Source organism: Pipra filicauda, unplaced genomic scaffold, assembly GCF_003945595.2.
Source record: "Pipra filicauda isolate LSUMZ 115617 unplaced genomic scaffold, ASM394559v2 scaffold37_size4185640_pilon, whole genome shotgun sequence".
In the NCBI taxonomy this organism is placed as follows: Eukaryota; Metazoa; Chordata; class Aves; order Passeriformes; family Pipridae; genus Pipra; species Pipra filicauda.
The window spans coordinates 449,808-477,099 of NW_024104509.1; the positions used below are offsets into that span (position 1 = coordinate 449,808).

The following is a 27,292-nucleotide window of genomic DNA, read 5'->3' on the forward strand; positions in this document are numbered from 1 at the left end:
GTGCAATCACACAACAGCTACAGGATGGACAACGGATCAGACCCAGCCAGCACAGGTTTAGGAAGGGCAGGTCCTCTCTGACCAACCTGCCTGGTGGGTGAGGGGAAGGCTGTGGATGTGTCTTTCTGGACTTCAGCAAGGCCTTTGACACCATCTCCCACAGCATACTCCTGAAAAAGCTGGCAGCCCACGGCTTGGACAGGGGCACTCTGTGCTGGCTTAGGAACTGGCTGGAGGGTCGGGCCCAGAGAGTGATGGTGAACAGGGCTGCATCCAGTTGGCGGCCGGGCACTAGTGGTGTCACCCAGGGATCAGCGTTGGGCCCAGTTCTGTTTAATATCTTTACTGATGATCTGGATGAGAGGACTGAGCAAATTTGCAGATGACACCAAGTTGGGGGGGAGTGTCGATCAGCTGGAAGGCAGGAGGGCTCTGCAGAGGGACCTGGATAGGTTGGAGAGTTGGGCTGATTCCAACGGGATGAGGTTCAACAAGGCCAAGTGCCGGGTCCTGCACTTTGGCCACAACAACCCCCTGCAGCGCTACAGGCTGGGGACAGAGGGGCTGGAGAGGGACCTGGGAGTTTGGATTGACAGGAAGCTGAACAGGAGCCAGCAGTGTGCCCAGGTGGCCAAGAAGGCCAAGGGCATCCTGGTCTGGATCAGGAACAGTGTGGCCAGCAGGATGAGGGAAGTGATTCTTCCCCTGTACTCAGTGCTGGTGAAGCCACACCTGGAGTACTGTGTCCACTTCTGGGCCCCTCAGTTCAGGAAGGATATTGAGGTGCTGGAGCAGGTCCAGAGAAGAGCAACAAGGCTGGTGAAGGGACTCGAGCACAAGTCCTATGAGGGGAGGCTGAGGGAGCTGGGGTTGTTTAGCCTGGAGAAGAGGAGGCTCAGGGAGACCTCATCACTCTCTACAACCACCCGAAAAGAGGTTGTAGCTGGGTGGGCATCAGTCACTTCTCCCAGGAAACCAGACAAGAGGGCACAGTCTTAAGCTGTGCCAGGGGAAGTTTAGGTTGGATATTAGGAAGAAATTTTTTACAGAAAGAGTAATCAGGCATTGGAATGGGCTGCCCAGGAAGGTGGCGGATTCTCCGTCCCTGGAGGTTTTTAAGATGAGACTGGATGTGGCACTTAGTGCCATGGTCTAGTAGCTATGGAGGTGTTGGATCAAGGGCTGGACTTAATGATCTCAGAGGTCTTTTTTTGGAAATTATTGGTAAATAGTTTTTTCTAAGTTATCTTGACAAGAAGGATGTCAATACCTATTGGTTTTACTTGACATATTTTCTGGACGGCCTGAAGCTTTTCCCTGTCACACCAACAAAGCAAGGGAAGTTACCAAGGTATTGTTAGAAGTAGTAATACTCTGATTTGGAATCACATTGGGAATGTCCTCAGACAGGGGGCCTCAGTCTGTAGCAGAATTTGTGCAAAAATGGTCTGAAATATCAGGAATCAAACAGGATTTACATACTTCTAGGAGACCACAATTTAGTTGAAAGATTAAGAGAATTAACCAAAGATTAAAAAGGCAAATAAACAGACTCTGTCAAGAAAGTTCACTTAAATGGATGCAGGCTCTTCCCCTGGCATTGTTAAAAACTAGAACCCAGCCAAACTCCATGCAAAAGGTAAGCCTATACAAAACCCTTTATGGGAGACCATATCAAACTGTAACTACTCCTGGAGAGAGCCATGTGATAGGTAATCACAATTTAAGAGAATATATAATCTCTTTGGGAAAAATACTTTCATTACCATATAAGTTTGTTCTTTAAGCCTCATCAGAAACCTTGGGTGTTCATGCACATCCTTACCAGACAGGAGACTGGGCGTACCTCTGGACATGGAGTGAAGAGCTGCTCAAACAGAAGTGGAACGGACCATTTCAAGTTCTCCTGACTACTCGTACAGTCATGAAAACAACAGATGGAGACTCTTGGATTTGCTATATACAAATCAATCCAGCCTCTGACCCAGAAGGACCACACTGGACAGTACAGCAAATCCACTGCAGAAAAAAAGAACTGCAATGGAAGCAGAGACTCTAAAATGAGAGATGTTAAATGGCTTATTTTGTGTTTTCAGAGCAATGTTCCCAGTATTGCAGCACGGTTATTTGCACCTTGTGGCAGTGAATCTGATGAGAAACTTGTTTAAACATGTCTTAAAATGGCTCTTTGTGGTCCCTTTGCAAACACGTGTTTCTTCTTCCCAACACCCCCCCACAGCAACTGTTATCTCCCATGCAGGAATGTCCTGGGAAAGGTGTCCTGAGGCGTCCCATTGGTCCTTTGTTTAACCCTTTCCTATTGGCTGTTGACCCCTTACCTGATGGTTTCTTTTGTGTGACCCTGAACTTGTGATTGGTTTCCCTTTGACCCTCCTAAAAGCCTTATAAACCCCTTCCCAACAATAAACTCCCTCTTGCCTCCTCTCCACGCCCGGTGTGCTGTCTCTGTGCCTGCCATGGAGCCACGTGGGTGGTGGGGGGAGGGGAGGGCACCTCTCCCCTCCAGGCTCGGGGCCTGAAAAACCCTGTCGCTGGAGTCCCCTTTCCCCGTCCACCAAGACGTCGGAAATGGTTCTTCAGATGGAGAAGGAACTAGAGCTGGGCTCCCCCACGTCGTGGGTGGGGAAAGGGATCCAGAGCACCTGGACTAGTCAACCATCCTAGCAAGACCTCGCAATTAACAACTGTAATGGCAAGTATGGCTACAAGTGCCTGGGGGGTAAGTGGGAAAGACAGCAATATCCTCTTCCCTGAAGACCTCTCTAGCATGACACAAATAAAACAGATATTACTGGACCCTTGGAAGAAAAATTCACACCTAAAACTAATGCAGGCTTTGACACTGACAACAAATAGCAGTGACTGTTGGATTTTTTCTCAATTTCCCACTCATTCAGATGAAAGCATTCAGACAATGGAGCTTCCAATACTAGGTGTATCTTCCAATGCTTTTCCTCCAACTGGAGTGATGCTCTTTTTGGACAGAAAACCAGCCCAAACCCATAGATTGACAAATTTTGTCAGTAGAAATAGCAATCATTAGGGACCCTTGTTTCAAAGACTTCTAAAAGGACCAGAAGCAGCCCCTCAATGGAAAATGGGGTCATCTAATTGCAACCAAGGAATAATGGTGGGAGATTATCCCAAATGTCGTTCATATTCAGATGTAACAAGAACAAGTATTTTGAATATACGCTGGGGGCCTGTTCCAGATAACATGGGATACTACTGGCTTTGCAGAAATAAGGCTAGAAAAGCTCCACCCCCTGGATGGCAAGGAATATGCACCATTGGAACTGTAGTACCAAAACCAGATGACACTGATAAATTGGAATTCTCCAGAGGACATCTAGGATCTTTCATAGCAAGACACAAGTGAAATTTAAATCCCTTAACTGAGAGGTCCTTTGGATTCCACAAGTTTGTGAGAGGACTTCTACCATGGTTAGGAGAATTGGAAAAAGCTATAGGGAATATATACAGAGTAACTGAACAAATAGAAAACTAAACAAACAATGCAATTAGTGCTTTGCAACAAGAACTTATCAGCCTTTCAAAAGTAATCAAACAAAACTGAATGGCTCTAGATCTGATTCTGGCTTCCAAAGGAGGTATGGGCACAGTCATTAACACCAGTTGCTGTGTATACACGGATCAGACCTTAAGAATTCAAACTGATCTGGAAAAACTAGAATTTTTCATGACATATACCAAAATCAAGGGGAAGATGTGTTTAATTTTTACCTCATATAAAACCCTTCTGAAACACCTTTGTATAACATAACATTCTTGCCCATTCTGATTTAATGTAAATAGAAACCCTCTGATGTTGATCCAAAAACTAATGATATCTGATTTCGTTTGTATTACAGCATTCAAATTATATATTTCTTTAATACATTAAAATAAAAATGTAAAGAGCTAGTTTGATGAATGTTAACAATCAGTGACATGAATACTGGCCCAAAAGGACTTTTAAAAAGAATGTGGCATCTGTCTAGCTGTTACAGTATGAATAGCATTTCTCTGATTATTGCCTTGTGACTACCTGCCAAATTTGGAAGATGGTGTGAGCACTAAGTTATTGATTTATGCCAATAATTTTCTCATCTCACCTCTTCAGGAAAAAGAACAGGAGCATGTTCCTATCTTTCTCAACTGTGCGACAGATTTAGCAATATTTCACAATAACAAAATTTATTCATAATCCTGGTTACCTAAACCCTAAGAATGAAGTTTTTCAATCTAAAAAGCTACAGTTTATGCACTGTATTTTAAGGAAGGACAGAATTTCAGTATGGTATATCAGTGAAACCCACAGTTCAAACATATATAGTATGCTCTGTAGTTAGGCTATAATGAAAAGTCTTTTCAATAATTTTAAATGCATTGCCTTATAAATAGATTTGCTTTCAACATTGTGTTCTAGCACAAAAAGCAGGAGTATATTAAAAGGTTACTTAATCATCACAGTTTGTTATCCCATTGGCACCTAATTTTTTAGATCCTGAAAATGCAGATGTATACAGAGTTACTCACCAGATAAAAAGCAAAGTCTTTGTGAATACTCTTGGACTATTACAGTTCTTCATAGTCTCCTGTTTTTGACAGTCATGTCTCTCAGTTATTCTCAAATTAAGCAGCTAACTTATTACTGTTATAAATATTTCATATCAGAAATGGTAAATTTATCAAATTGAAATGCAAGCCTTTGCACTGCATCAGAGCACTAAGTGCACTATTTCTGGCACTCCTCTTGCCATTTTTGGATACGGGTTTCAGTATCAGAGTCAGCCACTTAAGGATCAAGACCTCAGCTCTTTCTACAAAGACAGGTTTTCTAGCCTTAGGAAGCATTACTGAACTGTCTCCTGCAGAGACAGACACAGAGATCTGGTAATGTTTTCCATTTAGAGGTCAAGATCTTAGATGGCGATCAACAGCTGTTTCCAGGAACTCTTCCTCTAAGATTTCAACCAGAAAGCACACTACTTCTGGTCATCATGAAAGTGCCAATAAATGTTTCCCTTGTGCTCAGAACAAGTATTTTCCTATTGCTATTTGAAGATCAGGTCAATATTTATGCACTTTGGAAAAAAAAAGAAAAAAATAATATAAATTTTAAAGGCAGAAGGCAACAAATTCATTATGGGATTAACCTGTGCTACGTATTTCCCATTTTTTTCTGAAGTGGAGCAAGAAACCAACATTATACATTTCTCAAAAAGGATGAAAGAGAGTGGATCATATGCTCCATTGAAACAAGGAGACACTGTGAGGTAAGCATACTTAAAACGCTTAAAGAATATTTTGATGTTTTCTTTGGACCAAAGAGAATTGGAGAAAGCCAACGACTAAGAGATATTCCCCTTTTCACCAACTGTGCTATAACATCTCAGTTTGCATCTCAAAATAAGCCTCTCCTAAAGCAAAAACAGATTAATCATGAGGGAAAGTTCTGTTTGTTTGCTTTAAAAATCCATTTAAGATACTGCAAACATCTATAAAGATATGTTACCAAAATGAAGTAGCCACATAAACTCCACATGCAAGAAGTCAGAGACCAGCAACAAGTCAAAAGGGACTTTTTAACCCAAAAATTTTAACTCCAGAAAAAGCTCTTAAAAATGTACGTGATATTACACAAGCACTCTATATGGCAAAAAGCAAATGAGAAATCAAAACTGAAAAGGAAACCAGAAAGATATAGGTGATAAAGTTATCTTGTTAATGAACTTACCAGGTCCAACATTACACAGGTTTTCCAAATCTTAAACGACAATGTCTCAGAAAAGAAATTCTTAAATCAAACCAAGTGTATAGTTTACTTCAGGATAGGCTTAAATAAAGCATATGTATGCTGGTTTTGGCTGGCATAGAGTTAATTTCCTCACAGTGGGTAGTATGGGGCTGTGTTTTGGATTTGTGCTGAACACAGTGATGATAATATAGAGATGGTTTTGTTACTGCTGAGCAGTGCTTACACAGAACCAAGGGCTTTTCCTCTTCTTGTACTGGCACACTCGTGAGGATACTAGGGGTCTATAGGAAATTGGGTGGAGACACAGCCAGGACACCTGACTCCTAACTGACCAAAGAGATATTCCATACTAAAAGGCATTATGTCAGTATATAAAGTGAGGGGGAAGAAGGAGGTAGGGGGCATTTGTAGTGATGGCGTTTGTCTTCTCAAGTAACTGTTATGCCCTGTTCTCCTGGAGATGGCTGAACACCTACCTGCCTGCCCATGGGAAGCAGTGAATTAATTCCTTGTTCTATTTTTCTTGCATGTGCAGCTTTTGCTTTACCTATTAGACTGTACCTCAACTCATGAGTTTTCTTGCTTTTACTTTTCCAATTCTCTCCCTCACCCCTGTGGTGGGGAAGGGAACAAGCGGCTGCATGGTGCTTGGTTGCTGGCTGGGGTTAAACCATGATAATATGTTATAAACAACATCTGAGGTTACTACAGGATTTTGCCAGAAGCTAAAATGTAAGCTGTCTCATCTCATAGCTTAGGTGAAGTTATGATACCACAGCTGCAGGGTACGCGGAAGGAAAGCTTGATCAGACTGACAACAGGATTCCTGTGAAGACAAGGAGCTAAAATGAAGCTTACGTTTCCTTCTGTCATACCGTGCACAACATAGCATTAATTGTTGAGGAATACATTTCACAGTGTGCAGCTGCAGTGTAAGCAGGCCATGAACTGCTGACCCTTGCATAACAAAGGGCACTGGGACCAGACACTCAGACACACAGCAGGAGCCAATGACCCACAGACTTTTGGACTGTAAGGGTATAACAGCCCAGGGTTTCCTTGTTTGGGATCCTCCCTCCTTGCAGGCATCCAGCTCAAGCTGTTATTTTGTGATTTACTTATTGCACCAAGATTAAATAACTTTAAAGATCAGGATATCTGATACTCTGCCATGGGAAATCTAGGGTCAAGCTGGTAAGGAAACCTGGTCTGACTGTGAGTGGGGGGTGTGTAGCTGTGAAGGGGCCTCGGTCCTAGTTCAGGTGATGCGAGTGTGACTGTCAAGACTGGTTCCTCAATGGTTGGACAAGGGAAGTTTCCTGAACATAATACTGCCTGTTACAATGAAGGATATTCAGTCCTTTGAGAAGACAACAGCAAGATGCTGGTCTTCTCATGAAGAATGTTGTGCTCCTCTTTTGTTATGACTGTCAGTGGTGCCATTTATCAACTAATAGCTATGATTAATGCTGGTATTTCTAGCCACATAAATATAGCTTTAATCTACCCCCTATTCCTCTGAGAATGTTGTGGTATCTCTTTTTATAAATTTGGGGAAGAAAAATTGTGCAGAACATGCATGACAAGAGAATTCAGCTTTGAATTCTAAGACTGCAATACAATCAGCAGCAGGTTTCCAAAAAAGTTATGTGAAACTGCAGTTCAAAAACTGAAGAACAAAAAGCTAAAACTGAACTGAAATTCAAGTTCAAGTATTATTTTAGAGTGAAATTCACAGTACTTGGAGAAAATTCAACTGTCAGACTTAAGCAGAGGATCTGAGAAAGATTTTGGAAGAACAGGGTGTTAGGCGCTGTTACAGACTTATAGTGTAAGACTCCTTTGAGACAGTCCTGGAATAAAAATTCCAAGATGTGTTAATATATATCACATCTGTTTCAGTAGCCCCATTTAGCATTTGAATATACATTGTTACACAGTCCCTTCTGCGGACTGTCCTCTAATCACTTTTTGTGTTGTAATCTCTGCTATAAGCACTGCTAGCATGCTGCAGTGATACTGGCATGCTAGTGATACTGGCCCAGAGCAAAGGTCCTGTGAGTTCAGTCCTTTGTCTCTAAGAGGGCTGTAAGCAGATGCTAATGGAAAAACAAGAGGACATGTACATATATCCTTCCAATGCCCTCCTAGGCATCAAGAATTTGCAGCACAGACCTGAGTGAGATGTGTTTTCTGTGCATTTCAATGTCTTTTGTGGATTTTTCTTCCGTGAACTCACTAAATATCCTCTGCACCCACATAAACTTCCAGTAAGAAACCAGTTTTACATGCCCAGTTTCTTAGTGAAACACCACCAGATATGTTAATCACCAGTGATATATTAAACAATGAATAAAAAAAAGCTGCTATTATAGTTAAAAAAATTAGACAAAACTGACTACCCAAATATTCATGTAAACAGCTGTCTAGGTTTCTACTACCATATCTGAGATCTGAAAGCAGTCATATAACTTTATCAGGTAAGCATGGAAAGGTCCTGTGCAATACTACTTATTTTAAATATTTATTATGGCTTCTTCTTTCTCACAGGAAATGTGTTACAGGTAATCCAAATATGCTGTTAATCAGATTTATCATGCTTATATTGCTGTTCAGAAAGGGGATTACTGACTTACCTAATATTAAATATGAGCTGCAGTTGCATGGACAACTGAGTTATATGCAACAAAGACACCTCTTAGGAATCCTTTCTAAATCTGAATTATGTGTGTGGTACATGTCTGAGAGCAGACTGAAAAATGCTAATATAAGATTGGCAGAGTGATGAACAGGTAAAGCCTGGACACATCCAATACAGGGGTTTTACCGTTTTTGTCTTTAAACACAGCTTCAGTGTTTATCAATTAAGCAGTCAAGGAATAAAATAAACAGCAAGACAGCACATGTGCAAGCAAGACAGCACAAAGCTACATGGTTAAAATAAATCTTAGTTTGAAATATTCAAAAAAGAGAGGAAAATTGTCTAGCACAAGTATTAAACCAATATTAGTTAAATCTTATTACTCCACCTGTGTGGGGTTAACTGGCCCTAGCTCCTTTCACTTCATGCTCTTGAGTCGAAGAACTTCTACAAAGTTTGAAGCTGAGTTGAACTGAGCTTCAACTTAAACTTATAACTCAAACCTTAATTGTAATTTTAATACCCTCATATAAATTTACATAATGAACATGTAGCTTCCCAATCATTATGGCAGTGATTAACAGCACACTTACCGCCACGGTCCCGGGCAGCTAGATTTTGTCCTCTTCTTAGAGTAACATCCAACTGGTACATTCCAGGGTCGCCAGAGGGAAAATCTGCATTACTTATTCCAACCAAATTTGTTCTCTGCAGAGGGTGGAAATAAAAACACGATAGCTGATGTTACTAAAAGTTTCATGTAAGGTATGTACATATGTATTATGTATCACCATCCTACTGAACTAAGACAAGGCCATATCCCATTCCCCCACCTCAGAGTTAATATCCAGCATCAAGGAATCTGCCCATCTCATCAGTATGACAATTCCTGAGATTCACTTTTTTTTTTTTTTTAACAAAAACAACAAACAACACCAGAAAAATAAACTAGTTGACAATTGATAGTTAAATATGTTATTTTAAAAATGTGGTTGAAAAAATAATTCTTTGATATACAGGAGGTGAAACTAAGGTCTTTAAAGTCCCTTCCAACCCAAATCATTTGATGATTCTACGAACTTCCACTTTTAATTACATTCACATACAGTCCTGGCCCACTAAAGCAAAATAGGTAAGAAAAAAAAGCTAGACCTTACAGTACTATTTGGACTAGTCATTACCGGTACCCTCAAATCCTGTGTTTATCCAACAGGGATAATCTATGCACTGAATAAATATACATGAATGAAGATTTTGTCCGCTACTGCAGTACTTTGGGGTTTTTCCACAAAGTTCTGGGGGAAGCTGTGAGGGGAAAATGATCATAAAAGACATTAAATGCAGCTGTAGCTCTGCATGCCAGGACAACCACTCTTAGATTAGTTATTTGTATAAAATGTATCAGTAAAAAAAACCCCAACCAAACCAATAAAGGAAGTCAGAATGCAAGGAACTCTCCGCACCTCCAGACTGCATGAACAGTAACCACATTTCTGTCCCATACGACAGAGTAGAGAAACTGTATTTCTTAGTACACATAAGCTTTTGCAAAATAGTTTTTAACACGTCTCTCTGTAAGTAGAATCTAATTACAGTGTGTGCTTGGAACACTACATTTTATTTTAAGACTAGAAAAACTATATCAATTATACATTCACAGTACATACAGAAGCTTTATCTTTTCCAATGAACATCATACACATATGCTCAAGCCAGGAGCTAAATCTTTTAAAAGCAGTGCTATTAATATTTTATTATGTGATTACGGGTCCTCTGCAAGGGAAAAAAAAAAAAGCAGCATGATAGAAATATCACAGAGACCACATGGGTACCAAGTGCTATACTATTTCAAAAAGAAACAAGTTTCGTCTTCTTTCTTCCTACTAAACCCTTTTTTCTTATTAAGGTAATAATGAAACTACAGCACAAAGGCAGGCACAAAATAAAGGCATTTCAACAGATGGCTTATTCTCATTATTCCAGAGTCATAACTCCAGAGTCATAATTCCTGAGCCCTAACATATTTAAACCCTTGCTGCCACACATACAGTGCTGGCCAAATCACACACCGATATGCTCATCGGTTCCACTGCAATGAAATTTTTTCAACACTAATGCATTTCAAAGAAAATGGTTAGATAAGCTTTGATTTGGTGGGGGGGGGGTTGTTCTTGAAATCTAGCAACATTTATCTTTTAATTTTGTCCTTGTAAAGTAACTGATGAGGCATGCCTGAAAATATCAAAAGACCTTGCAAGACTCTTGCAGAGGCAGCCACCAGCTTCTTTTAAATTACTAACTCCTCACTTACCATCTCTTTTATTCACTCTTTTTTTTTTAATGCACTGTCTGCAGGATACAAGACTGACAACAGTGACCCCACTCCTGCAATGCTTAGTATCTAGTCCAGTCAGAAATAAGGAAAAAGCTGCATAATGGCCCCAGCCTCATCCACGACCGCAGCATTTATCATGGTATTATGAAACGAAGAAACGTGTTCTGCAGTAACAATAAAACCTAAAACTTTCCTTCCCCTTTCTTGCTCTTCTACAAGAATTTGCAGTCACAAAAGAAACATGATGTCTCCCAACATTCATATTCTTCCTTGCCGAGTCTCCCTCTCTCTTCCCCTCTGAGGTAGAACACAAGCTCTACATTATCTTCCTCGGTTTAAACATGTTGTTTCCTTTTCCACTTCTCACATATTTTTCAATGTTTTTCCTTCTTTTTTTCTTGCAACAGAGCTCCAGTTTCTTTTTGATATTTATATTAATCAGTTTTTCAGCTGTTCAAGGAGGCTAGAAACACTTAGGTGAGCAACGTAACAAGCCTACAGTATGTAAACTGTTAAACAAAAAGCAGAGATATTAACTATCCCTAAGTATTTAGAAAGTCAAACCGGCATTTCTACATCCCAACAGTACCATTTGAAGTACCATTCATTAAAACTGGAAGTTGCCATAATAAACACAACTTTCAATAAATCATTTTTCAATCACCTATTTTAATTAATGAGTTCAAAACTTAAAATTGAAACAACGAACCACTTTTGCACGGCCTGTAGTAATGAACTGAAGCTAGAAATATTCAGACAAGCAACTTGGGAGCATGCATGAAAGCCTACAATCGCCCTAACCATAGAACTGTTTCAAAATCAAATTTTCTGAAGCTCTGCACTCAGAATAATTCCACCAGTGTCAAGAAAAAAGCTCTCTGTACTTAGGAAAAAAAAAAAAAACCAAAAAAAACCCAAAACACAAAAACCATCACAACTAGTAGTTTTTAGCCTCAAGGCTGTTTCTTACTGACTGCTACAGGATGACACTAAACCTGACAAAGAAAGGGCATGCTTTGACTTTTTGTGTCTCAAATGTGCAGAATGTGTTGAAAATACTTTTAATAAATCTTTAACAAAAATATTGAGATTCCAGACAAAGACCAGAAAGGCTCAAGTATCCAGCTTCAATTTTAAGATGGAAAAAAACATTTTGGCCAATTACAGCTTTATTGTGTCTGCCGTCGAAGAGTAAGACACAACCTCACTGCTCATTTTTCTAGATGGACAGACTGAAGGAAGAGTTAACCCTTGAATTCAAACCATCCATGACATAAGAATAGTTAGGCAAATGAGTCACATTCACAGATACAATACAGATGTCTTCCACGTTCTCCACATTAGTATTACAGCAGCCTGAGTCAACTGTAAAGCATCATAATTAATTTTTAGTACCAGAAATAGTGCAGCAGCATTTATAGAAAGTAACCAACTACAGCTGGTCCTACGGCAATCTGCATTAATCTGTAGACATAAGAAAGATATACATAAAGTAAAAATGCATCCTATAAAGTGACTGCAAAAATATCCCCTTGATGTGTAACTAGTAATCCTGAAGTGAGAATACCTCAGAGTCTACAAATGAGATAATGTTGCTCAAAAGTCCTGGGAAAAACACAGCCATGTTTTGCTGAACAAACAGCCCCAAACCAGAAAGAACAGTATGACCTAATCAGCTCCTCCAGCTGACTTGACCCATTAAGATAGGTATTTTGCTAGTTTCAAGTGCAGTATACACACACAGAAAAATGCTCATGGCCAGCTGGTATCAACATGCCATTATTTTCCTTTTTCCACCACATGAAAAATGTGTTTAATGTCTGAAGACATGCAAAACACCTTAACCTTGAAAGGAACAAAACAACACAAACTATTTGACTTAATAAAGGAGTGATGTAGTCTAGATATAATTGCAGCAATTTTGTTATGTCTGACTAGAAGTCTAAGGCCTATTTTTATTTTTAAACAATAACATTCCTTGCCTGCAACCTCTTTGTGGTTCAAAAAAGTCTGCACAAAAACAGTGCAAAACAATCTTGTATCACAGGCACAAAAGAGACTGGTAGATTAAACAGCATATCCTCTTCTCAGACCACCCTAGAGCATACTAGCTGCAATATGCCTCTAAAGTATCAAAATGTATACTTTCAAAAGCTAGGTAAAGAGATCAGAAGTAGGTAGATAAATGTGGGGTTTTGTTCTACTGGCAGTGGGTCATGGCAATAGGCATCACGGACAGTTATTTATAGCCAGGATGGGCTCAGATCTCTCTGTCGCTGACTGGGGGACAGGATGGATCTGAAAGACGGAAGAGCAAGATACAGCAGCCCAGGAAATGCCATATCTTGACCATTCTCCCCTCGTGGACAATGCTTACCCCATCCTCATCTTCAAATGTGGAGTATTGCGTGTTGTGCTGATAAAAGGATAAAAGGATTCACGACTCCTTACTAAAACTTTTGGATAGACAGCAAGATGAGAGAAACAAATTCCTACAAAATTTTGTTGACTCTTTACAAAAGCATTTACAAGATTTGGCTGACCCCTTACAAAAATGTCTAGACAGAGAGAAAAACCCAGGTCCCTCACCCAGAGGGCTGCCTACTGGGCAAGGGGTTTATCTCCCCGGGAAAGGGGAGACCCCGTAAGTATCCTCATGTCAAGTGGGGGGCCTCCAACAGAAAATATTCAGAAGATTGATTGTCTTCAACTAATGCATGACTGCCAGTTAGTGCAGCATTAGCTATCCCCCCTGCATTTGATCACTAATGCCGATTTTACGACTCTACTCATTTGGTGACTATCAAATTCCTTAAAAATGTATGCAATTCAGTTGCAAGACCAATTGTAAAGATGCATTAACCCTTCAGGGAAGACCACTGATGTGGGGAGAGGTGGCCTAGGAATTGATGAATTATGGGAGGAGAATGGGTGTTAGCCTCAATACAGAGAGACAAAAGCCTGCAGTTAGACAAACGGAGCAAGAGAAAGAAAAATCACCCCCTTTACATAAAATGCCTAGGTCAGGGAAGGAGTTTGAAACTCGTCGAAATACGCTATGGGCTGAAGGAAGAAAATAGATCTCTTCTATGGAGCTGATGGATGGATTGCCCACTGCTGCTCTCAAAAAACTGGTACACAAGTGGCTGGGAGGACAGAAGAACACCAAAAGAGTTGGGATCTCTTCCCCTGAGTGGGAGAAAGTCCTGAGGGCCCTCAGGCTGTTCCAGCTACTCCCTCAGCTCCAGATGGAGATCTGGTTAGCCTATAACTGGGAAACTCCTCTAGACGTTCTCAAAAAGTGAACTGGAGGATAGTCAGTGGAGGTATTTAAGAAGGCTCACTGAAAACCCACAGGGTGATTTGATTCAGAAGTAACAGAAAAAAAAGCCAGCTGTGAAAAAGGGAGAGGCTGTAGAAGGGCAGGCAAACATAGCAGAAGCGCAGGTACCAACTGCTGTGGAGCAAAAAGAAGCTGCAGAAGGGGAAGCCCAGGGAAACTGGGAACCAGGGGTTTTCCTACTGGTAAATGATTGTTGTGAACCCTGGTCCATCACCCTGAAGGCTGCCTATTGGTCAGGGGGTTTGGATCCCCTGGAGAGGGAAAGCAGGCTTCCGGAAAAGGTGTTGCTTGTTGCTGAGCATGATTAGGAAAAGGAAAAGAGGCTGCAGGCAGAGGGCCTGCTTGCTGCCGAGCATGATCATATTAAGAGGCTTTAGGCAGAGCTTTGGGACATGTATGAGAGAAAGAGAATCTAACTGGAAGAACTGCAGGATGTAGAATCTGGACCCCTAATTAAAACTGAAACAACAGATAATGGTCATGGTCAGCCAACTCCTACCAAAACAGTGTCATACACCGGAACTGAGATACCGAAGTTATTGCCAGATCAGTTAGATGAGGAGATGGGAGACCCCATAAGTATTCTCACTTCGAATTTGGAGACTGTTTCTGGACTAACCCAAGCAGAAGCTGTTAGTCAAGCCACAGGTAAAAGCACACAAAGAGTGGTTCAGTTATTTACCCAAGCCTAGTTTCATCCAATCAAATAATGGCAGCCACTTTACTGATGGCGGGGGGATACAGGAGTGGGCTGGGGTGAAGGGATTAACTGGTCCTTTCGCGAAAGGGAAGGTAAAGATCCAATTAAGCTTAAGCACCACCCAGGAAAACTGGTTTTAATGGATTTATACACTATTGGAGCAGTGACTCAAGATGCCTTGGGCAGTTATTCATGGGTAGCTACCAATGCCCATAATAAAGAACACTGTATTCACACCAAATGGATAGTGCCTTCTTTTTAATCACTGGGTTTATATTACGGCATTTTCTCTTTCTCTTTTCCTACAGGAACTATGATGAAGCAATTAACCTTGTTCTGTAGGTCAGTGTTAATGTCAGGAATTTTGACAATGTGTTGTTTTTTGACTACTTGTTTTATTTATCACTACTTGGCTGTCCTAGTTAGGACAACTGAGACCAGTTCATCATGGCATGGGTGTAACCCAAAACTGTGTATTCTATAGCCTTCCATGCCATTTCCCAGAAACTGTTGTCAACAGACTATTCGCACCCTCTGCCCATAGAGCCTGACTCCTCAGGCTACAAACTAGGTGTTAAGAGGCCTGTGAGATAGGAGGATGCTCTTGTCCTCACACCCTTTGTGGAACTCCCCGCCCTGAGGGAAGCACTAAGCATTCCTGCATGAACTGGAGGATATATAATCTTGGAGTCTTAGAACATTTTTCAACCCCTCGTGGGATCCAGAGGGAGGCTGCATCTCATCGCTCTCAACCAGACTTAGACCATCACTGGACTGCAATCACCATTTTTGACCAGACTGCAACCGCTCTCCCACCAGCAGGTTCTTCCCCTCTCCCTTTACTTTGGACTCAAGCGGGGCCCAAGGAACACCACTTTGTTCATGCCCCAGGGTACTGGGTTATACATTTGGGTTTTGTGGGTTAAGACCAATTGTTTGTTTGTATGATTGTACTTACTGTATTATTGTAGTAAATTGTTATTCTGACTTATAATCTCTCCTTTGAGTTGAGTTCATTTCCCCTGCTGGTTAACTCTTAAACCAGCACATTGGCAATATGTCCTTTGTACCCTCTTCCTGTTAAATGTGAACTATTGTAATAAGACTCCAAACTTAGCTTAGGAGCTAATACAAGGACTTGTAAGAATATGGAGGTTTGATGGCCAATGCCCTAGTTTGCACAGGAAGAAGATTCTTTCTGTTGCCTATAAATTTGCTTGCTGTGATGTTTCTTACTCGTAACACCTGACCTGGAGACCCATCAAAATTAGGGTTTAGGAATTCTGTGTATATTTAACACACCCTCCAGTCACTTAAGAATGTGAAACTACAAATTTTGTTTGGTCAATGATAGGACAAGGGGCAATAGCTCTAAACTGAAAGAAGGTAAATTTAGATTATATATTAGGATTAAATTCTTCACTGTGAGGGTGGTGAGGTACAGGAACAGGTTCCCCATCCCTGGAAGTGTCCAAGGCCAGGCTGAAGCAACCTGGTGGAAGGTGTCCCTGCCCATGGCAGCAGGATGAAAAAAAGATAATCCTTCAGGTCCTTCCAACCTAACCCAACCTACTCTGTGATTCTGTGATTTTATTTGGTCAAATGACTACATAGAAAAGCAAATCAGCAACATCCAAGCACAAATGAACAAAAGACTGCTCACCATCTAAAGATGAGTCAGTGATTACTTGACTTGATGAAACATAGTCTTCCTCCTTACCAAAAAAAATCACTCACATGAAACATGAGGTGCCTTTACTGACAAAAATCCCAGTACTGCAATTTTTTTCCCCAGGTCCCACTGCTCACACCATATCCAGACCATTCAAAACTAGATTTTTTTGACAGTGATGGTATATCATAGCCTTTGAAAGATGAAACCTCTGGCTTGGTGGGAAGGTATGAATCACCTACCCCACAAGACTTCAAAACATACAAATCTAGACAGATCATTTTCTGGTGCACTTGCTATGGTTTGTCATCAGTTCTCCATTACAGAAATACACTGAATGGAACATACCTTGAACACAACACAAACTCCACATAAAACAAAACTCCATACTGAACTAAAAGTGATCTAATTTGCCATTTCGATAAATCAAGTCTACCACAGACAAAACTGGGGGGAATTCTGCCTTCTTTTATATGGGAAGAGAAAAATATTTCTTTTTTTAAACTTAACAGCTTCAGGGCTTACATTATAGCCAACCTCTTAAAACTCCCTAGAAGGAACACTTGTAATGTCTGAGATCTAGGATGCATAGCAAGATTAAGATTAGAGAGAAAAAGGCAAATTCTGTCTTAAGATCAATTGTGATTTCTTAGTCACCTTGCCAAAGACCAGAAATTCATTTGAGAAGTAAGAAAAAAAAAAAAAAAAAAAAAAAAAAAAAAAAAAAAAAAGAAGAAAGGACTTTTGGTAGCACCATATCATAAGACAAATCAGTTAACTTTGAACAACCCATACAAGTGCACGGTAAATGACACACTGGCAGTTTTAAAACTGCTTTTTTTAAAACACTGGAAAATGATTCTCTTTTCAATAATATAGAAACTGATGATAGGTCTTACTGGTATGACTAGTAATTTTCTACATCTGACATGTCAAAAAGAGGGAAAGAACATTTTCCAGCATTTCTTGGGGGGAAAAAAGTGCAATGTTATAACCATGTTTAAGTGTTTGTATTTTTAAATTTTGAAAGTTCAACATAGGTCAGTAGATTATGACATACACATGAACTACACTGAAGTAACTGTTTTGACACATTCACTAGAAACCCAGATAGAACCCCTACACTGAAAGTTAAACACTTCACAGCAGAGTCAGTCGGCACAAAATATGCATTTTTTCAGCTTTTCAGTGCAAGCACTGCTGCAATTCCTATCCGTATCTATTATCCTCAATATAATTATTAATGAACACCTTTATATATAAGCAGTAAACTCAGGGAGGAGAGAAAATAAAGTTTAAATGAGGTCATGGATAAACAGTAACTCAACTGCTGCTACTAGTTCACTTTAAAACATCTAAATATTTCACATAACAATAAATGCAAACTGGTGAATTCTGAAAAATTATGTAGCTCACTTTGAAAACTCTGCAGATCTCTAGTGAATTAAGCAGAAATTACAATTCTGTTGTACCATATCTTGATTTCCATATCAGTAATATACATACACTGTACTAAGACACGTTGACAGACTGGTCAGATGCTGACAGAGCACAGGAAACAGATTACATAATATCTCAAGCTCCTGAAAGATAAATCTTTTATTAGAAATTAATACAACGACAAAATAGGGCAATGCAGAACATCCCTTGATAAAATCAGTTGTCTAATTAAACTCTTGGAGAAACAGCTTTGATCAGCTGCAAAGTTTTCTTAAAAAGAAATGAACATTAGCAACAGCTTTTTACTCCTGGTTTCTATTTCTATGTAATTTAACTAGCTCCACAGTCTTCTGACATTTATTTATCTACCCATGCCCTGTGTGTAAATGGCCAGATCCCTAAAAGCAAGCTTTCTGGTGTCGTCTCAAATATTGCCCTCTTAATTTTCAGAATTATGCTGCTCTCAAATCATGCTCCAAATACCTGTGCAAATTAGTCTCTCCAACTCTTCCTATTTTGTATTGGCATTATGACAGGAAAAGGTAAGCAGTTTTCAGATTTCCTCACCACTGTCATCTTTCTCAGTGCAATTAGCTAAAGTAGCAATTAAGATTCTCTTGGGTGATATTACCTGTGTTACTTTTCATTGACGTTTTCAGCCATTTGTCTTTATTTTGTTCTTCTTCCTTCACTTACTGGATCAATTACTCAATCGTGACCTGTGACAAACGTCAATTATAACCAACAAGCCAAAGTTTTCCCTGGTGTAGCTTCACTGACTCAAATGGCTCTAAGCCACACATAAATTTATTTGGTATAGGCAGAGAAATGTGCATGGTATGCCAGTTTGTTTTGCATTGGCTCTGCATCCCCCTTCACACCAAATTCATAATTCTCTTGTCTTCAGGCTTCCTCACAGCTCAACCTCTGCTCCTTTTACATCATTATTCCCTTTCTGTTTCCCAGCATCTCAATACACCACCATGCTCCTTGCCTTGAAAGTGCAACCTCTCCTCATACAACCCAGCCCCCTAAATTCCCTTTTATTCCGCAGATCCTTCTCATAGAGGAGCTCACCTTCTTACACGAACTGTATTGACCAACAGTTATACATTATTGCAGGAATGGGAGAGACCCTGTACCTGGATATATATCTCTATTTTTTGCTTCATCTAATTTCTCTCTTGCATCAGTCTGTTATATAATCTAGACCACTGTTTTCCAATCTCTGGCTTTGAAGACCCACAAATGCAGGGTTGCAGGATGCTTATTAATGAAACAAATAGTGTGTGTTCACAAAACTAATGACTCTTGATTTACTATGCCAAAGAACCCAGAGACTGAGAAGCAGCCCTAGTCAGCCCTCACTCCTCCCTCTGCGGTAACCCCTGAGCCCTGCCACATCTCCAGTTTATTTATGCAATCACAAAACTGAAAACAGACATTGAGGGAAGGGGTTAAGAACTTGTCTACTCTTTCAACTTAATCGATCAACCTGAACGTTACTTTAAGAAGTCACAAGTTTTGTTGTTACCAGAGCATTATCTTGCAAGAAAACCCACTGGAGAAAAGTGCCCACAAGAGTTCTCACTGTGGCAGCCAGACTGAAACCTGGATGCCTTCAGGAATCCTCTCTGTAAGCCCTCTTCATATTCACTGTTGATTCAAAATAACATATGCCCATACCTATGTTCTCCAGTTAAGGCTGTGAAACACCTGTAGGGTCTTTATTACTGCAAATCTTAAGAAACAAGGATATTTCCAGCTTCCTGGTTTTCACTACACTACTATGACAAAGTGCAAGTGGCATAAAACTTTCCACGCAAAACTATGTCTCACATTCAAGAGAAAGACCATGCTGGCACAGGCATTGCTGGATAAATTCAAGCTCCAGCTGGCAAGAAGATGCAAATTATTAGGGACCCTTACCACACTGCCTTGGGGCATGGCAACACACTCAGACACAAGCATTGTGAAGCACTGCCCCTGGAGGGTTCTTGTCATCTCCTGCCCATGGGACACCCCAGGAGGCTTCCATGGTCCTCCTCTCACTCCCTCAAAGATGCAGCACACATCTGGCAGCTCTCAGTTACGTGGAGGTAATTGGATGCCATATGGAGAGTTTGGCCAAGGAGACCTGCCGTGGTCTTTGGAAGCTGGAAAAAGACGATGTTTAATTGCACGTGTTCATTTCTTTGTCCTAAAACCCCACATTTACACTCTGGCTATCCTTTAAAAGGAAACTCAGTTTTCTGCCAATAAATAGCTATGATCACCTACCCAAAAATATTCACAGACAGCTCCGCAAAGTATTCAGTCTTCAGTAAAAAACTAGATCAGTATTCAGTGTGGAAATATAATAGGTATTGTTTGTATAAGACTCCACTTTTAAGTGTGCACCTCTATTCAAACCCAGGTATTAATCCTATTCACTATAACAGAAGCTTTACTCAAGGCTAAGAAAACTAAATCTTTGCTAGATTGTCCATGCCCAATGCAATAGTGTTATACCACATCTTAATGAGTTCAAAATAAATGTAAATGATTTGATTATGCCAAAATTACATTTCAAGATAAAATCCACAGAGTACGGCAACTTACATTGTAAATCTTCCCATCCACTACCTGTGTGCCTTTTCACTTATGACAACTGTATTATTTCAGCTTAAAAGCACAAAAAAATTTATTTATTGTGGGATTTTATTTCTTCCCACCATGTCCCTTAAAGTATCTAACAGGTCTTTTTGTTTACAGATTTGCTAAAAAATTCAACAGATCCAAATGAAGCAGTAGCATCTGCTTGCCCTGTAGTTCAATAAAACTTTAAATACATTTTAAAGGAAGTTGAAATCTTAGGTTGTTTTACGTTTACGTAATTTAATCTCATTTTTGTGATTCTGTTAGTTTATAGAATTTTTTTCATCTTTGGACGTGTAAGGTTGCTGGGCAATAAAAATCCAGACAACACTGAAAAGTTTGTGCTAAGTAAAACTTGGATTTAAAAATGCAAGTTATTCCAAACTCATGTTACTAGATGTGCAATCTCAAATCCTCAGAGAGGTGTAAATGCCATGACTGAGATAAGGCGCCTTACTGCCCTGGGGTGCAACCTTGACTTCTGAAGTATACTGAACTGTAAGTAAGCATGCAAGACTTGACTCCTGAAGTGCACTGAACTAGAAACTCCAGCTGCTCACAATGGAAGGTACTTGCTCTGTTAACAGATCACTGAAGAGTACCAGGCATACCTGAAGACAGTCCAACGATGCATATAGTCACAGTCTCATTTCCACAACTATCCCATGGCTCAGTGAAGCCGCTGAATTAAATTAAGTGAGATTGCACCCCTAGAGATGAGCAGTGGATGTGCTCATTACGCAATATAAGAACAGCTATTCTATTTCAAATCATCCCTCCAAAGCAAACATGATCAGCAGCTCTGGCAAACTCCACAAACACACAAACAAGCTTTATTTAATATCAAAACCAGCAGGTTTGGTATGCAGGCACAGCCCATATTAATACTAGAAACTGCTTGGAGGAATTGACCATAATCCTGCTAACTAAAGACAAGTCTTAGAAAGCCTGGGTACCACTTTGATTTAGCAGTATTCTTTCCAAATGTTGACTGTATCTTGTTCAAAACAAGAGCAGTGCCCTCACAACTAAACAGCAATTGACAGCTTTTGTAAATAAACATGCCGTTTCTTTGCCGAACACAACAGCAGAAATGAGAGGACTGGGCAGTCACTGACCATATGAAGTTCAACAAGGGAAAGTGGCAGATTCTGCACCTGGGTTGAGGCAACCCTGGATGTACATACAGACTGGGGAATGAGATGCTGGAAAGCAGCTCTGTGGAAAGGGACCTGACGGTCCCGGTTGATGGCCAGTTGAATGAGTCAGCAGTGCCTTGGCAGCCAGGAGGGCCAACCCTGTCCTGAGGGGCATCAGGCAAAGCATCACCAGCCAAGCAAAGGACGGGATTGTTCTGCTCTGCTCTGCACTGGTGGGGCCTCACTTGAATATTGTGGCAGTTTTGGGCACAATATAAGAAATACATTAAGCTATTAGAGAGTGTCCAAAGGAGGGCAACAAAGACGGGGAAGGGCCTTGAGAGGAAGCAGTATGAGGAACGGCTGAGGTCACTTGATGTGTTCAACCTGGAAGAGGAGACTGAGGGGAGACCTCATTGCAGTTACAACTTCCCTGTGAGGGGAAGAGGAGGGGCAGGCACTGATCTCTTCTCTGTGGTGACAAGTGACAGGACCCGAGGGAATGGCCTGAAGTTGTGTCAGGGGAGGTTTAGGTTGGATATAAGAAAAAGGTTCTTCACCCAGAGGGTGGTTGGGCACTGGAACAGGCTCCCCAGGGCAGTGGTCACAGCACCAAGCCTGACAGAGTTCAAGAAGCATTTGGATGATACTCTCAGGCACATGGTGTGACTCTTGGGGATGGTCCTGTGCAGTGTTAAGGGTTGAACTTGATGATCCTTGTGGGTCCCTTCCAACTCAGCATATTCTGTGTAAAGAAAACCCTACATTTTTATATTTGTTTATTTGTTAAATGTCATAGTCTTTAAAGCAGAATAATAGCTTGCAGTCTTAAACAATAATACTAAAATGTGCAACACAGTTTTGTGAGCTGGGGTGTGGGGAGGAAGGGACTAACTACTGCAGAGAAATTCCCACTTAGCAGACACCTGTCATGATAATCCCACATCAATAAGCAATGATGTAAAACATTTACAGGCAACATACAAGGAACAACCACTGTGGTTTCCAGTCAGGATGATGACTATCACCAAAGTAACCCTGTAAGATTCAGACATAAAGTTAGGTCCCGTGTTTGTAAAGATGAACTCCTCTGAACTCTGCAGCCAGACACGAAAATCCCACTGACATCAAGGGACCCTTGCAAATCATCACAGAACTACTACCACTCTAGACCCCAAGCACAGGTACGCAGCCAAATGTATTCATACCAGTTATTTTTGACAACACACAGAGCGTGCCTTTTACTTTAGCTACTTATTTCTCCCTAATTATGCCAGAAGACAATTTATAACAATAGGTATTAGTCAATTATTCCTGAAGAAAAGTGGATGACTGTTTCGAATTATACAAATTCCAGAAATACTCCTATGCTTTGCACTTTTATCGCAGGAAATTTATGCCAAGATTCAGCAGCCCCTATGAACGTTAGCCTCACCACCTATTTCAAAACTAACAGTCGGAAGAGCTTTGTTCACCGCCTTCCCTCAACAACCAGGGAAGAATGACTATCTTATCAGACTGAAGAGACCAGCTGCATGCGATAATACCCAGTGTGGTCTACTAATTATCTATCGTCTATTAAATGTGTACTAGTGACCATCGTTTAGGTGTCCTGCAGAAATTAAAAGACATAATAATTCAAATTTGGATAAGCAGACAAGGAAAAAAGCAGAGGCTGTCTGAGGAAAAGCCGTGCTGCATGTGTCAAGAGCAGACACCAGCAGAGAGAGCCCTCAGAGAGGTGAGAGGTGGCTCTGGGGAAAGGCGTGAGAGTGAGGGAACCCCAACTCCCCGTCCAACCAACTTTCCTCTGCATGGTTTATAAAAAGGAATGTCTTAGGGACGTAGCTCCTGCTTCGGTGCACAAGCACCCCTGGCAGCGCTGCACCCGCAGCTCGGGATGGCTCAGCCACACGGCCTATCACAGCGTGCAGGGCTCCGACCGGGCGGACCCCGGGCCGTTCCCCCTCTCAGGTGAAGGACATCCCCACTGGCGAGCGAGCGGGCAGGGGTCTGAGACCAAACGCTGTCCGTCCTCCCACCTCCTTCTCCTCAGCTCCTTTCCCCAGCGGCCGGCCGCCCTTCCCGCTTCGCCTTGCTTCGTCTCGCCTGCCCTCCCCGGGACCTTCCCTCCCGCCTGGCTCCTCCACCCCGGCCCAGTACGTACAAAACCACCAGGGCAGCTCCACGAAGGGCTGCGGGGCCCAACACTCACCGCGCCACCGTCGCCGTCCTCCGCCCGCTGCTCCTGTCTCCTGCCGACAGTGGGCGAGCCCTGCAGCAGCTGCTCCAGGCAAGCGGTGCTGGGCAACGAAGAGCTCTTCTGGTGGGACAGGTGCGCCCCAGGCCGGCGCCCCTCCTTCCCGCTCGCCTGCCCCTCATCGCCGGCGACCGGTACTAGCCGGCAGCCGGGTGGCGGCCCCTTGCCCTGGGGAAGCAGGTGCTCCCGCAGGCGGCGCAGGGGGGAGCTGGACTCGCCGTCCGGCTCTAGCGGCTCAGCGGCCGAGCAGCAGAGATTGGGTTGGGAGGACGAAAAGACGCGGTCCAGCACTTGCCGCCGCCGCTTGAAGCCGCTCCACTTTGCGCCGGGCGGCAGGTCCCCCTTGCCGCTGGTCGGCGGCGGTGCGGGGGGCTCCGCAGTGCGGCGCTCGGTTCCTGCCCGCCCGCCGCCGCTCCGGCCCTTACCCCCCAGCTGCAGGTTCTTCCACAGCCGGGCCTGGAAGGATACTGCCGACTCAGATTCGCTGGGCTTTCCCCCGGTGGTCATATGGGGCTCCTTGCCTGCCTCCATCCTTCTTCTGCGACGGAGGCGGTGGCGGCAGCAGAGCACGCCGGAGCCCGGCGCCTACTCTCCGGTGCTGGGCGGGCCGGAGCGGAGCGCCCGCCGTCGGGAACGAGCGCAGGGTTCCACCGCGCCGCCCTCCACTCAGAGTGGCGCGACCGAGGGAGGCTGGAGCTGCAGCGCTGACGTTGAACCTAAAAGAAGGACGAAACCCTCACCTTGGCCCAGCCGGGCGGAAAGTTTGCCTCCCTAGGCCCCCCACCCTGGCTGTACCCTCGGTGGCAGCGGGCAGCGCGAAGCGAGGTGCAAAGGGAGCGGCGGCTCGATTATGTATACGTGCGGCAATGCACATGAGGACGTGGCAGGAGGGGGCTTATCCTGCCCACCTCCCCATCTATTTTCTGCATTGGAGACAGCTGCACCGTACGAGAGGCTTGGAGGGCAAACGGCTCCGGAGGTCTCCGCGGAGAGCGAGGGTAGGGAGTGTCTGCGCTGTGGTATCTGCGGTCTCCTTTGGGGTCGGGGTACACCCAGACCCTGTGTGAAGGTGGGAACGTGAATTGGGTCCCAGGCCGGGCAGACATCGTCCCCAAGCCGCGGCAACCTTGTGGAGGGAAGGTTCAGTCGGATTTGCTCGTGCAGGTACAGTAAACGCAGCAGAAAATAACCGGCCTCGTCACCGGCTCTGCGCTTCGGCAGCGGTGGGCGCAAAATGCAGAGCACGGCCAGGCAGAACCCGCCAGATACGGGCGTTTGCCAGTCTCGTATTTTTTTAATTAAAAAAAAAAGTTGTTTTCTCATTACAGCATACTGGATTAGTAGCCCCGTCACTGCATTTTTGGATGCTTAACGCTATCTAAAGTGTCTTTTTTAAATTAAAATAATACCAGCAGGATGATTTCAGAACAAGTCTTTACGTTCCATGAAACAAACAAGCAAAAGAAATCTTTTGGTGTATAGTGAGCCATACCTTTATGTAGCGTACTTTTGGGTTTCATTTCAAAAGACACTTCTTCACACCATTGACGTTTTGGCCACCTGTATTCAACTTTCCCAAAAAAGTTTGCAGCCAGGCGTTTGATAGTACAACTTTTGCTGAACAGAACAGGAAGAATACAAATTAAAAGTGTTGAGATAAAATGGGTGCTTTCAAATGATTGGGAGCTTGGAATTATATCTAAAGTATTTATGAAAATAGCCAAAATAACCTCCGAACCACTGGAGGTTGTTTTTGATGAGTCCTGTCAGATAAATGACATTTCAGGACCAGAAAGAGCCAAAGATAGTCATAGGAAAAAAAAAATTCAAGATAGAAAATGACAGATAGGTCAGCCTACTTTGATCCCTGTAAGTAAATCTAAATTATTAGCTTCTACTACCTAAAAGCAAAACCATCAGGTAGCAAAGCTCGAATGGATCAAGGTCTGGAGGAAGCTTATGTGTCAGAATTTTTGAAATTACATCTTTAAATTAAAGAAGAAATGTGCTAAAATGGAAGCTCTTTAAAAGGTTTGCTTTCTTGTAAATAACGGGTTTACTCAATGAGCAGGAATCAAGAGAATAAAATATGAATTTAGTTCTTCCCCAGCGAGTGAAAAAGACTACAGAAGTATTTCAATATATACATGTGCCTTATGTGTCACTTTTTGTTTTCACATTATAGTCAAAACATAGAATAAGCAGCTTTTCAGGTAAACAGCGTTTTCTGTTAAAATTAATACTCTTTTCACAAAGCCAATAGGTATAAAGAACTACAGTATTCTGTTCAAAAAAAATTGTTATTTGTCAAAATACTGAACTATTCTGATATCTTTAAATGACAGTTATTTTCACAAGTGATCACATTTTCCTTTTCAAGAAAAAGAAAGACCAGAAATTTGTTGTTTGTGTAGACATATTCCCTACAGAAAGTAATCTCGCAAGCAGAACAGTACATGGATGCTCATTGTCTGGGAGAGGTGTACACAAGCCTCAATATGCCTTGTACTGTGTTTTTATGATCTGTGCATTGAGTGGTCCCAAATAACATGCTGCCAAGCGTCCTGATTCTTCTTCCACATAAACCAGCATAAGCTTTCCTTACATTAAAGTTCTGTCATTACACTGTAATTTCCAAATTGGTCTAATTCACTTCCTTTTTATCCAACCAGCAAGTAGATTTGCTTATAAAAGGATCAAAGGAGTTTAGGCTGTTTAGTTGCAGAAATACTCATTGTCTTGGGGTTGAAGGATATCTGGGATGAGAAGCCAGTATATGGCTCTGCTGCAACAGGTAGAGTGAGATTATTCTAGAGTTAATTCAAATCAGTTCACTATAAACAGTTTTACAACAAAATGAGTCATTCTGCACATTGAATTCTCTCTGAGCTATGTGTTCGTTTAAGTTGAAGCAGAACCTAGCAGAAAGATCACAGGAAGACTTCAAACAACATTCAAATAGAAATCTCAATGTTTAACAAAACCATGGGTTTAACACCTGTGCAGATGAGAATGATACTTCTAAACGTACAAATAAACCTTTATTAGCCTTAGAAATAAAAGAAGGCTATCTGAAAATACTTGTTTACACCATATTGCTTCAAAGTTTTGTAAGCTAAAACAAAACAGAACAAACAAACAAACATAAAAGAATGACGTAGTATTTCAAACAGGAAACCAAGGAGAATATGTTTTTTATTTCCAACATATAAAGTATACGTATCAAAAAGGAAGAACATTTCCTGGGTAAGGCAGCCATCAGTCTTGTCAGAGCTGTATTTCATCTGTCTATATATGTCATTACTCTAATTAGTTTAATTTAAACTGATAAAACAAATGTACT

The 27,292-nt window shown here is 41.9% G+C and overlaps 1 protein-coding gene across 10 annotated transcripts in view; it reads right to left on the reverse strand.

The window, feature by feature from the left end:
* Positions 1 to 25,067, reverse strand: part of MCTP1 (multiple C2 and transmembrane domain containing 1) — a 179,974-nt gene extending 154,907 nt beyond the window's left edge. For 2 of the 10 annotated variants that reach the window (XM_039384831.1, XM_039384832.1), the window contains exons 1-2: positions 23,905 to 25,065; positions 9,017 to 9,131 (exon numbers count right to left, since the gene is read on the reverse strand). In XM_039384831.1, coding sequence (XP_039240765.1) covers positions 9,017 to 9,131; positions 23,905 to 24,480 — 691 coding nt within the window. In that variant the 5' untranslated portion in view covers positions 24,481 to 25,065. Of the gene's footprint in view, positions 1 to 9,016; positions 9,132 to 23,904 lie in introns of all 10 variants that reach the window. The other 8 variants (XM_039384826.1, XM_039384827.1, XM_027728986.2 and 5 more) reach the window with 8 other exon arrangements.
* Between the last annotated feature and the right edge of the window lie 2,225 nt (positions 25,068 to 27,292).